This window comes from Haemorhous mexicanus, chromosome 3, assembly GCF_027477595.1.
Source record: "Haemorhous mexicanus isolate bHaeMex1 chromosome 3, bHaeMex1.pri, whole genome shotgun sequence".
Classification (NCBI taxonomy): domain Eukaryota; kingdom Metazoa; phylum Chordata; class Aves; order Passeriformes; family Fringillidae; genus Haemorhous; species Haemorhous mexicanus.
This window is the reverse complement of record NC_082343.1, coordinates 63,863,855-63,876,474: the sequence shown is the minus strand read 5'-3', so window position 1 is coordinate 63,876,474 and position 12,620 is coordinate 63,863,855. Positions and strand designations below refer to the sequence as shown.

General features: G+C 36.4%; 1 protein-coding gene across 2 annotated transcripts in view; it reads right to left on the bottom strand.

The window, feature by feature from the left end:
• Positions 1-12,620, bottom strand: part of PTPRK (protein tyrosine phosphatase receptor type K) — a 378,847-nt gene that overhangs the window by 90,086 nt on the left and 276,141 nt on the right. For both annotated transcript variants that reach the window (XM_059842131.1, XM_059842132.1), the window contains exon 8: positions 1,828-2,130. In XM_059842131.1, the coding sequence (XP_059698114.1) occupies positions 1,828-2,130 (303 nt within the window). The remainder of the gene's footprint in view (positions 1-1,827; positions 2,131-12,620) is intronic.

Here is a 12,620-nt window from a genome sequence, read left to right as displayed (position 1 = left end):
TGTACACATAAGCAGTCAGCTACAGGATTTAGTTTACTATTGCTATGAGAGCTCAAGGAAAGACTCAGTATTGTACATTGTCTGCAAGCCCCGAACTTTGAAGTCGTGGCACAATGGACTTTGAAGTCGTGGCACAATGGACTTCCAATCAATCAGTAACACAAAATTAAACCTCAATATTTTTTCTCAGAGTAAAGTTCACAGGAGGCTATTTTCAGGTCACAAGTATTATTACCACCAGCACAACTAAATATAGACACCTTTTAAAATGTATCAGTCCCTCCGTGAAAACATCTGCTTCAGTTTACCCTGGCAACTTCTGTTCACTGGGTGAGGCTTCTTCTATATTACACTACTTGTGAGACCAAAGCCAGCTCAACTCGAGTTCACTGACATCACACTGGTGTCTTAGCTTGAGATCAAAACCAAAACCTGCCTTATGTGCACCATTTTCCAAGAAAAATCCACAACAAAACCAGGAGACAAAGTTTTCACTTGACTCTGCTCCTGACAAGTACTGACACAGTGACCATCTGCCATCTCCACACATCTAACAAGACAAAGGTTTCCATTGGAAACCACAACCTTTCTTGAAAACCCAGGTAAAAAGGAAAAGAAATCCATTTTCCATGGACTTAACAACATCACTACTACTCTTTTTAAGTTCAAGGAAAGTAGCAACAAAACAGTACTTGTCAATAAGTCTGATGCATCTATGCATCCATAGTTTTCTACAGCTCCTCATATTCTACCTATTTAATAATTTTTTCTTTTATTGCAACAGTAAATATTCCTCTTTCATTTCTCATAAAATTGAAAATGTATGGAAAAACAGCAGTACCAGACTCTAACACTGACTGTTATATAAAGCTATATTTCCCATTCATTTATTTTGCAGGCAAGTAAACACTAGCTTTTTCAATTTTACCTTTTTGTTTATCTACAGTCTTACATAAGTCCAAGTATTCTATTTTTGTTACCTATGGAAGTATCTACTTAAATTTTGCTGTTGTCGGTATTTTCACAAAATGTAAGCATAAGAAAAAGAAACAAAAAATGGTTTTGTTACCACATTTTAAATATTATTAGGGAAAAGTATAATTTTTTATTTCCATATCTTTGTTACCAAGATTCATAGCCTAACCTCTGAATGTGTCGCCATTAAAATGTCTACGCCTATTGTTTATTTTTTTCACTACTGAGGTAAATTCAAACTGTTTTATTGAAACTTTGTTGAAAGCATTTTAAAGAGGAACCACAGAATATCTGGAGTTGGAAAGGACCCATATGGATCACTGAGTTAATTATCAAGTTGCCAAAATAATACTTTAATTTGATGGGGGGCTTTCAAACAGTTAACATATACTGTATTCTGAGACCTGCAACATAAATTTTTGCTCCAGTATATTTACTATAGAGGTTTAAAATCTTGACTAGAGTCTTTAAGCACTGAACTCAATATTTAAATATTATATACAGAATTAATTTTCAAATACTATGCCAAATACTGTGAAGAAGTCTAACACCACCATGTGTTTCTCATCACCTGCATTAACACAGCATTTGAAAGACTGGGAAACCATCCCCCTTTTTCTGGAGAGAAAGAGACAGAGAGATCCAGTTTGACTTGTGCTGCATGGGCAGTTTTGGCTGCATATGCAGGGTGACAGCTATAATACCTTCACAGCTGCCATTTTGGGGCTAATTAATACATTAATAGAAGCGAACTTCCACCCCTCGTGATACATATTGTAACACACAAAGTCATTTCCTTCCACTTGCCTAGACTGGGCTTGGATGTAATTTCCACAAGAACATTAAACTTACCATCTTCATCTGTCTGGATAATGGTCTCCTCGCTTTCCTTCCTCCCTTCTGGGTTGGTTAAGATCATCTTGAGGCTGACATTTGTGTAGGGAGGCAGATGATCCACAACGTGCTGAGGTGCTTTGGGGTCCATGTCCAAGCAGTCTGCTTTGCTCTCGTTGTGTCCACAGAAGTAGTGGTAGCATATAGTGACATTGAAAGTATGGCAACGAGTGATGTTGTAACCCAGAGATTCCCAGTCCACAGCAATGTGTCTGGCCTGGATCTCAGCAATCTTCAGTGTTTTTGGGGTTCTCATGGGTTCTAGAAAATAGAGCATAATGAAGAAAACAATGTTAACATTCTTCATCTGGCACTGAACGGTAGCTGGTAGATGGTGCATTCAGGAATGTGAGAGTTAAGGAAGCACCCAACAAACAGGTGAGTATCATCCTTTGCACAGGAGGAGAAAACGTTCCTTAACTTTTTTTATTTCATTCCTCTTTGTCCTGTCTTTGCTGGCTTTAATCAGTGATGGAGACAGCAATAGTGAGAAAAAGAATAGTTAATTATCAGTGGAGCAATTCAAAGCAATTGAGAATACAGGCAACAGATGCAAGAAGAGTGACCAAAAGGCCACCCAGCTGTCACTACTGGCTTCCCTTCTTGATTTCTCCCTTACCCTTTTCCATTTTTTTACCTGTGTAAATTAGATAATACATCATAATGGTAAAGAGTGAACATTTACTACATCATGATTTATCATGCCACCAAGCAACGCTATATACTAATTATACTAATTACCGTACTAAACTAGCAGTTACAGAAACGATGCAGATATTAATTAGTGTTTATTATTTTAGTAATGAAGCTCTTCATTCAAGCAAAACCTCTCGGAAACAGCACAAAAAAAGTGCTTTGGGATATTCATGTTGTATCCTGATTCCTCCAAAACCCCAAAACCATGATTACACTGAGCAGGTAGTCTCTGACCTGCTCCCCAAGCTCAGCTGCTCCCCCCACGTGCATTTGCACCAGCAGAGTACGTGATGTTCCCCAAGCTGTCATCAATCTTTCGCTGTCTCTCCAGTGCATTCATTCCTCATGCAAGAGTAACTTTTATCGTTGAACTTAATTAAAATGATTACACAATGAAAATCATGACCATGTCTATATATACAAGAGTTTCACTGAAAATACACCCTGCTAGTACATGCTTCCCCACCAGAGAAAATAAAGCCTGTGACTGATACAGCTTCAGACTTGTGTCCTTGATGGTTTCAGGTCAAAACAGTCAAGATTGTTCAAGGAAGTGAAATACAGGATTTCTCTTTCTGAGTATAACTGGTTCTTTGTAACTTGCATGAGTTCCAACGAGGCAAAAACCAGCCAAAAACACAGATGGCATATTGAAATAAGGAAATGTGAATCAGTGTAATGTATTCAGCATGCAGTTTGCCAGACAAACTGCAAACATTTAGTTTCAAACATCAAAACAATGGAATTCTAAATTTAACATAAAGGTATTCCTAGCAACATGATGAATGTTTAGGATTAAAAATTACACCTATTTGTTGCCATGATCTATCCTTTTTTCAGTTTGAACAAGCACATGTATTACCTTTGCCATTAAATTTCTTTATCATATATACAGTGAAAAATGCAATAAAATAAGAAGACTTCCTGGGTAGTAGCTCTCTGAACACAGTGTACTGTAACAATAGACATTTGAAACTGAAAGATAATATTGAAGAGGTCCTTGAGAGATAAGAGACTTGAAGAGAAGGAGAAAAACCAGGGTTTTATAGAGAAAACAGTGCCTGGTGCTTTAGCAAGTAGAGAGAGGTGTGAGGTGGTCATCGAAAGAAAAAAAGTAGCAACAGAGTAGATTTACTGAAGGAGCTGATAAGGGTCTTCAAAGAATGAGTATTCTCTTGGTACTGCAAGCACTTGGGGAAAAACTGAGCATACTCAAGTGCCTCACTCAAAGGAAATGTAAGGACAAATACATATATACATACATGTTTATGTATATATATATATATAAAAATATAAATATATATATAAATTATCCCTTTTCTCATATGAATAACAGTGCAAAACTTAGTTATACATACTCTGATTTAAAGTTTGAGGCCTAGAAGAGTAAACATATCCTTTCACCAAGGAAATGCGTTATAGGCTAAGTTTTCCTTTTGAAATGGAATAATTTTTCTCATTTTAGTAATTTCCTCTTTGTTCTCCTACTCCAGTTTGTGCTTTCAACCACTCCCACTAGAGATGGAATTCAAACCTGAATTCAAAATTTATTGGAATTAAAACAACATAACACCTGGTGTCTGACCATGAAGTCCGAAACTCAATAGTTTGAAGCCAACCAATCAGCAACAGAAAACGTTTTCATCTTGCATCTCTCACGACAAGACTCAAACTGCATTTACACTATGCTGCACAGCACTTTAAAGAGAGAAGAAAAAAAAAAGCTTTGTTAAACTTAAAGAAAAATTATTTTACAATTCTATTTAAATTTTACAAATGTGTCACAGCATCAGAGGAGATACTGAAAAGCATCCTTTATTCACCTGTCAAAAAGGAAAGAATGAAAGACAGAGTGTGATCTCGCTTTCTCACAACTATTCCCTTCTTTGGCAGAAATTAAACAACTTCTGCAATATTGAGATGGTAATTAAAGTCTGCAGAGTCTCTCAACAGCTTTAGTAAACTCTGCCAACTGTCCCACTGCTCCTAAAACGATGCTTTAAAAACACAATTTTACTCTTTCTTCTGGGCAACGTTTATCTTGGGAATCTCTAGAGGTAAAGACCAATTGTTTTAAACTACCACACCACAAAGTCTCCATCTGTAACACCTCAGTAAAAAGCAATCTTCGAATAATTACTTTTTTCAGATAAAGCACTATTGAATTTTTGAGTAGGCTTCCCAAAGATCTCAACCATCTCATTAAGAACAGTTTTGATCTTGATGGGAGCAAATAGTGTTCATCTCCTTTTTTTTTTCCATTTCCCATCACAATTTCGGGTTTGCGTTTCACTGAAATATTTTTGTCCTACAGGGAATTTATTTCAATTAATTAATTTTCTTCTGATTTCTTGATACTCTTTGAGTACTACAAATCCCAGTAATTCAATTCACGCCTTATCTTCCCAGTTTTCTCCCCATCTTTCCTCTTTAAGTCACGTCTAGAACTTTTATCCAAATTACATGGACTTCCAAGCACATGAGTTCCTACTTTGTTGAATTACCTGTGTCAAATAGGCACCCTATGACAAAGAGAGAAGAAATAAGATCTCTAAAAATACCTGCTCAATCCCTAACCTGTCCACTGGAGTATCAAAAATGATGGCAGAAGGCACTTAATATTTTTCAAACATTAATTTACCAATTACCCCTATGAGACATGTCAGTGGTGTTAAAACTTTTCTGTGAAGAGAAAGAGGCACAAAAAAGGTTAATAGCTTGTTCAGGGCTACAAAGCAAATTCCTGCCAGGGCTGCAAGTAAGCTGAACCCAACTGCCAGGTCACTGGTGGCCATCAGACACCTAGATGCAGCAATTCATAGAGCTCATGTACAATGTATGTACCAGTGCTTCCACCCAAATTCTAACTCCAATCCTACACTCCAGTCCTTTTTTAAAAAGAGGTTTGGTGGGGTTTTTTTTAAAGGTTTTCTTAGAACAAGTTTGAAAAAGCATAACAGTGCCCAGACACTAATTGAATATCTGAGCATAAGGACATGTTATTCAAAAAACAATAATTTGGCTTATTCTTTTAGAAAGATTTCTTGATTGAGAGCTTCAAATTTGAATGAAACAGCATTTTTTTTTGTTTTGCATTAAATCTTGCATTTAAAATTTAAATTTTTTGGGAGATGATATTCATAATTTATTTATTTTTTCAAGCCTTTTTCTCCATCAGACATAAGGCAGGAGGGAGTTCTTTTGTGGTGACAGCAGAAAGTATGCAGGACTTCTGTTGTTGCAGGAAATTCAATATCCCGTGACTGCATCAAGCTCTTAGATATGAACATCCTGACTGGCAGAGTTAGATCTTCAAACAGAAACCCAGCAACAAAGCATATGGAGGATTTGGTGGTGGTGGTAAGGTTGACCTTTAAATTCTCATGAACACCTCTAATGATGACAGGCTCCCTTCTGCCAGACCTTCCCTGTCCATGGGCTGCTGCTACGACCTTCCTCCCATTTCCACCTCTACTTACTGAAAGCTTCTCCCTCTGCCCTTTGCTTTTCACACCTGGCAATACCCATCTCTGTTATCCCCCTCCTCCTCACCCCTGCTTTGTGTCTTGGCCCACAAATACTACCAAGTGATGGCTGACTCAGATTTATTATCCAGTCCAACTGGTTTCAGCCTCACTGAACCAATTAAATACAGAGGCATTGGAAGAAGGCCAGTTCTCTATCAAAACAACAGAAAAACCAGAATGATAAGAGATCTCTATGTTTGTACAGATTACTAAGTCCTGAATCCTTATCCAGAAACCATTCAAAAGAATTACATGCATGTGGCACTCAATCACAACAATTTCTGGATCAAGAAGATTTAACCCAACCCTATGTGATAAAATAAAGAACATTTTAGTAATTCTCCAAAGGTTAACAATAGAGGGATAGATGGTGAAAGAGACAGAACCTGTTGACCCCATACAACCTCTCAACTGTAGGATGATTTAATAAGACTCTCCAGATAACAGATAAAATGAAATTCAATTTCTTTAGTGCTTGATAAGCAACACGTGATAGGACAGGTCAATATCAAGCCTCTTTGTAGAGATTATCTTCACTTACACAGAGATCGGAGTGAAAACAAAAGCCTTCACAGCTGCAGAAGCAGCAAGGTGAGAGCAGGTTTTTCCTCAAAACCTCTTTTTAATGATACTACATGTTAGCCTGCTGTCAGTCAGAGACAAACAGATGTCCCAAAAGCTGTGAAAAAATCCCATATAAAGAGGCTAGTGTGACATGTGCTCTGCTTTTGCTGCCTTTCCTCAGAAATCCTAAATATTGACTGCAAGACAGTTTAATTTCCATGTACCTGGCAGAGGTGGGAGAATTCGATCTTATGACAAGCATCCAGAATGCACATTTGTTCACATGAAGTGGAAGAAAACTGGACAAATTTTAAAGCACAAACATTTCAGATAAAGATGGTGCTTCTCAAAAGCCAGCATAGCCTGTTTATACACTGTCTGTGTATTTAGTTCTTTAGTTGGTCTTGGCTTTTGGATCCTTCCTCCCCCTTGAACTCTTTCTAGTCTGTCATTATACTGAGGAGCTGACTTCCAATTTCTGCTTTAACCACATTGACTGAAATTCATATCAAGTTTAAAAGCAAACCAGGTGGCCTTCATTTTCAGTGGAGGTGAAAACTGGACTTGGAAGGTGTGATAATTTCTGCATTTGAGGCAACCACGGAGAGATGTAAGGCTTATGTTAAATGAAAACTCTCATATAGAAAAGCAAATCTATGACCATTATTTAAAAAGTACAAATAATAACCCCATATCTAAAGCCCACTGTCTGTCACTAAGACTCCTTTAATTATCTTGCCTTCTAAAACAAAAACTACGTAGACAAAAAGAAGCCCTTGTATTTCTTCCAATATTCTCAGTCTGAACAACCACTGGAATTTCCCAGACTTTTCTTCTATGAGAACATGAGTCTCCTTGTCCTGTGGCTTCCCCTGACCTTTCCAGGGTAACTCTTTCCTTGGCATGTGGGAAATAAAAGAGGATTATTCTAAGATATCACCGTGTTGTTGCTCCTTTCTCAGTTCATGCAAGGTCCTATAAAACCAAAATGTTCCCAAAACTCCAAGGAAAAAAAAATTTACAGTCCTGTTGCTGTGAAGAATTACACTGAAAGACCCCTGATAAGAACCTTGAAGAAAGGTAAGAAGGAAAAGAGCTGAAGGAAGCACAACCCACACAGGAATAGTTGTCAGAAGTGCAGTAAGAAAACAGTAAACAAAGGTTCTTGCTTGCTCACTTCAGCTGCATTGCTCTCAATTATTACTTTTGTTATTAGTAAATGATGAATCAGGCAGAAAGGATTTTTTTATATAGCTACTAAATTCCTCACATCATAAACTTGGTTAGGACTGCTGAACAGAGAAGTTTATGACTCATTAAAAAGGACCAAACTAGAATTAAATATTTCAAGACACAGCCATAGCCTCAGCAAGAACTATGCACATCAACTGTGATCACTTCTGCACTTCTGGGGAATGTGCTATTGTCAAAGGAACAAACTGTAATTAAGTTATGTTATGAACAAAGCTAATAAAAATCCTTAGGTAAGGTAAGCTGTACTAGAATATCCATGATGAAGCCCCTGAGTTTCAAGGATTATTAACATACAAATCCAAGAGAATTTAGTTCAGATTAACTCCCAATAACTCCATTATTTAACAATATGATGATAATAAAGGAAGATCCTTCAGATATCCCAAAAATGCCATGCATTTCAGTCTTATTTTCATAAACCAGTCTGTATGACAGAATAATTCTTGCCATTTCTATTCAAGTTGCTTGTCTGTAACTGGCAGATTTTGACCATTTCCAAGTAGAGTTAAAGACAGCTTTAAAGTAAAGGCATAAAATAATTACCAGCCTTGGCCCCAATTCTTACTACATAGTGATAGTTCATGAACTACTTACCTTTAGTCAGGGACTCTCTCCTTCCAACTTGATGTGCATTCCAATCCAAAACCACACCACATTATATTACCAACTGGATCAATATTGATGCAGGATGATATAAGGCATCAATATGCCCTTCTCATACGTAATTGGAATTAAATACTATTTCACTGTTGGACTCCCTCATTCTCAGAATCTATAAAAAGCCAGGACATCTGTCATGTAGATACATGTAAGTTGGAAAATCTAACTAAGCTACTTGCTAGTAGTGTTTTTTGTTTGGTTGCATGGATTTTATTTGTTTTGGGCTTTTTTTTTTTTACTGTTGGTTTGTTGTTTTAAAAAAAAAATTGTTTCACATCAATATTTAAGACACCTGATTTAAGGCAGCCACATTTGAAAACTCAGGCCTTCAATCCTTTTAAACTTAGAAGCATGAAGAAATAGTGAACACCAAAGGAAGAGAAGTTAATGAAGCTGACAGAAGTAGCACAATTTGAAGTCTTTTCTGCAGTCTGACAAGAAAGGAAAAAATTAACAGGTACATATTCCCATGATAAGAATCATAGGGATTGCTGGGCATCTCCCTTCTCAAATGTGTGACACATACATAATACAAAAAAAATATGGATGCAAACATAAAAAAGAATTAACTTTTTGTGCATTAGCATGTTTGCCATGTGAAATATAAACCCAGAATAAATGAAATTATGGTATTTATACTGTGTTAGCATTACAGATTTATTTTGGTGCAAACAAAGGTGATAACGCAATTGCATGAAAATCTATGAGTTTTTCCTCCTTTCACTTCATCTAGTGACTGATTTATTAAGCCGGAAATTTACAAATTTCTTATTGACCACATACTTCAGGGAGCTGAAGAAAACATCTGAATTATTACATAAATGATCAGCTCTACTACACTAGTTTCAGTAGCAATGAGGGGATAGTCAATATATTTTTAGAAGGTATCTTTTTGGATGCAAAACACAGCTGTCCCTGCATCATAGGTGTAGTAAACAGATAAATATAACTGCACTACTGACAATTATTTGCCCATTTTCTCCTGGTAGTATGTTTATTCTGTTGCCTCCACGCATGATTAACAGTTTATGCATCCTTAGCATGTAATCAATAGCTGCAAAGTCTTATATTAGTTTGAGAGATTAGACATCCCTTGATAATAAATTCTGTTGACTTTTCCCGTTTAGCTTAGCTCCAAAAATCCACTTTTTTTTTTCTTTTTAAATCTGAGTTTAAATCAAAAGGAACTATAGGGTCTAGGAGGGGAGAGGAAAATCTCATTCTTCCAAATGAACAAAACCTATCTGATGGTATAAACCACAAATCAGCATGTCAACAAGCATCAGACTGCAAGAGTAAACACAGGGGAAGTCTGACAGTACAAAATGCCCAGAAAGCCTGTTCAGGACTACAATTATCAAGTTTAATCCTGTAAAGTAATTTACAAAACTATTAGTGATAGGGAAAAAGAGAACCTTCGACCTGAAATATCTGCATGGTTATGTTAAAGCAGAATGGAAGATATAACCTAAAACAATAACAATTATATTATAAAGAATATGTAGTGTGTATTTACACACACATGTATATACATTTTAGCCACCTTAACAGTGAACCTAACTATGCAATGCTATGAAGAAAGCATTTACAAACATTTATTTGACTATAAATCGCCATTATTGCTTAGGTGATATATTGTTCACTTCTCTCCAATACACATTCATAAGCATGTTTTTTATGGTTTTGTTTACAAACTATATATTTGGGAGCTTAGCATGTAATGAGTATTAAGCAAAATGACTAAGTTAGAGCAGTGTGAATGAGCTAAACAAGAATTTTCTATGGATAGTGTTAAAGCTTCAGTTCCTTTCTCCTGTATAGCAAAAATTTAGTTCTCCAAGTTAGGAAGCACAAATACCATCACATGAAATATAGGAAAATATGTGGAATGCAGTTTATAATAAATAAATAGTAAACCACAAAGCACTTAGACTGGGGGAAAAGGCCACATTCACCTCTGATAACTAAGAATTGAAAATTGCAGGCAGCACTTATGATACCCACTTAAAACCCGTATACACATTTGTGTGTGTGTGTGCATGTACACTGATAGACCTGTGTAGATATGTTCACTTCCCCACATGCAGATAAAACATCGATCAAAATTCATCCTCTCCGTCTCTTCACACCTACTGAAATGGCCTCAATCCTATTTTCTCCCTCTTCCCTTTTGCCTCATCTGGTTCCTGTTGCCCCTGGGGCCTTGGTTGAAACCACCCATGCTCCATCCCTCTGCCTGCAACCCACAAAGCCTTGAGTTTCTACCTTGGTCACAGTCCATGAACTAACACATCCAATGTTGTGCTTATGTGGCAAAACCCCAATAACAACTTTGTGTTGCACCTCACTCTAGCCCCTTTCACAAAATCAATAACACAAGACTACATATCACACAATGTATATATTGTATAGTGGTAGATATCTTTATATAATGCATATGATAAACTGTGGATGAAACACAGATCCATTGCGTTGTTTAAAACCAGAAGTGACACTGCAACATACAATGCCTCTGCTGTATATATTTTGTCCCATAAGTGAAACAATACAGGTAATTTATTTTTAAACGTTGAATGACAACACCTGTAGCTTCTATTGTACAGAAGAGTTTTCTCTAAGCAGTTGGAAATTTATTCAATGAATTATCTTCATTTTCTTCATTGGCTCATACAAATTTAAGAAGTTGTACAGTTTACAAGTTGATAGTTTAAGTCAATTTGTTTTCTTCAGGGAAAAAATACAGGAGCAAAGAATGGCTCTAACATTAAAATTTTGAATAAGATCAGAAACCATTTTCAATAGTATGTAGAATTCTAAAAATGCTGGTAAGGAGCCATGGGGAAAAATCTTTTCTAATGTGGCTACTTCTCTACTGTGAAATTGTACCATTATTTGAATTTCAATAAAATTTTATTACTTAAGTCACACAGTCACCTGCCAAAGTTTGACTAAACTTGACTAAGAAAACTCCTCAATCTTTTGGTAAATCACCACTGCCAAGTGACTACCACAACCTAATACTGGTACCTATATGAATAATCTTCTTAATACCTTTATTTGATATTTCTTTACAAAGATATTTTAAACAACTTTCTGTGCATTTTAAGTGTTCCAATTTCAATTCAACTGTCTCTTGATGTGATGTACCAGTGAGAAAAAATTGCATTCTTGAGTCAGCAGGCAAAGCACTGCCCATGATTTGCTAATGGAACAGTCATGACATTTTCATTAGAAGATACAGCCCTAAGTCGATAATTTCCAGAGAGGAGCTTTTTTTCAGAAAAGTTCATTAAAACTTTCTTTTCAGAAAGGGAAAGGATTATAAGGAATATTTGCTTTTCGTATTGTCTTGCTGTCTGGGCAAAATTGACATGGTAACAACTCTCTTTCCTAATACCGTGTGGCTGCAAAAGTTTGCAAGGCTATTTTGGGAAACGGGACCGAATCCTGCAAACCTTTGTTCCTGGAGCTGCCTTAACATAAGCAGGGCTCTGCAGAAGTGAGCTCACAAGCACCTCTTAGCCACTGTGAAAGAGGGTCCTCATAAAAAGAACACAAAAGCAATGAAAAGACCTTGCTGACAGAGGTGCTAGCAAGCTGGGGAAGTGTTTTCTAAAATAGGCCATGAAATTCAAATAATGCTTTTCCATTTAGCTGCACAAGACACTCTCAAGAAATTGCCCTGTTGCTTCCCTTTCAGCCACTTAGTGTTCCACCAAACTCTTCTTTCCTGTCTAAGCAGAAACTTGGAAAACATAAAAAAATTCACCTACAGTAAAAGAAAGTAATGTATTTCAGAAACAATTTTCTCTTTGCAAACTTCCTTTGAACACTTCTGGCTAATTCATTAACAAAAATGTTAATGAAAAATGATCCTAAAGATTTTTCTGTCAATAGTAAAGCTGGATGAGTTGTAACACAAAAAGGTGGCAAACCCAGCAAATGAAGAACAATCCTAGATGCTGTGGATAAAAACTTACCCTCCTTTCAAAATCAGGTGATTTTATAAAAAGTTATTGATCAATGAGCAACCTATTTTACTTTATAAAG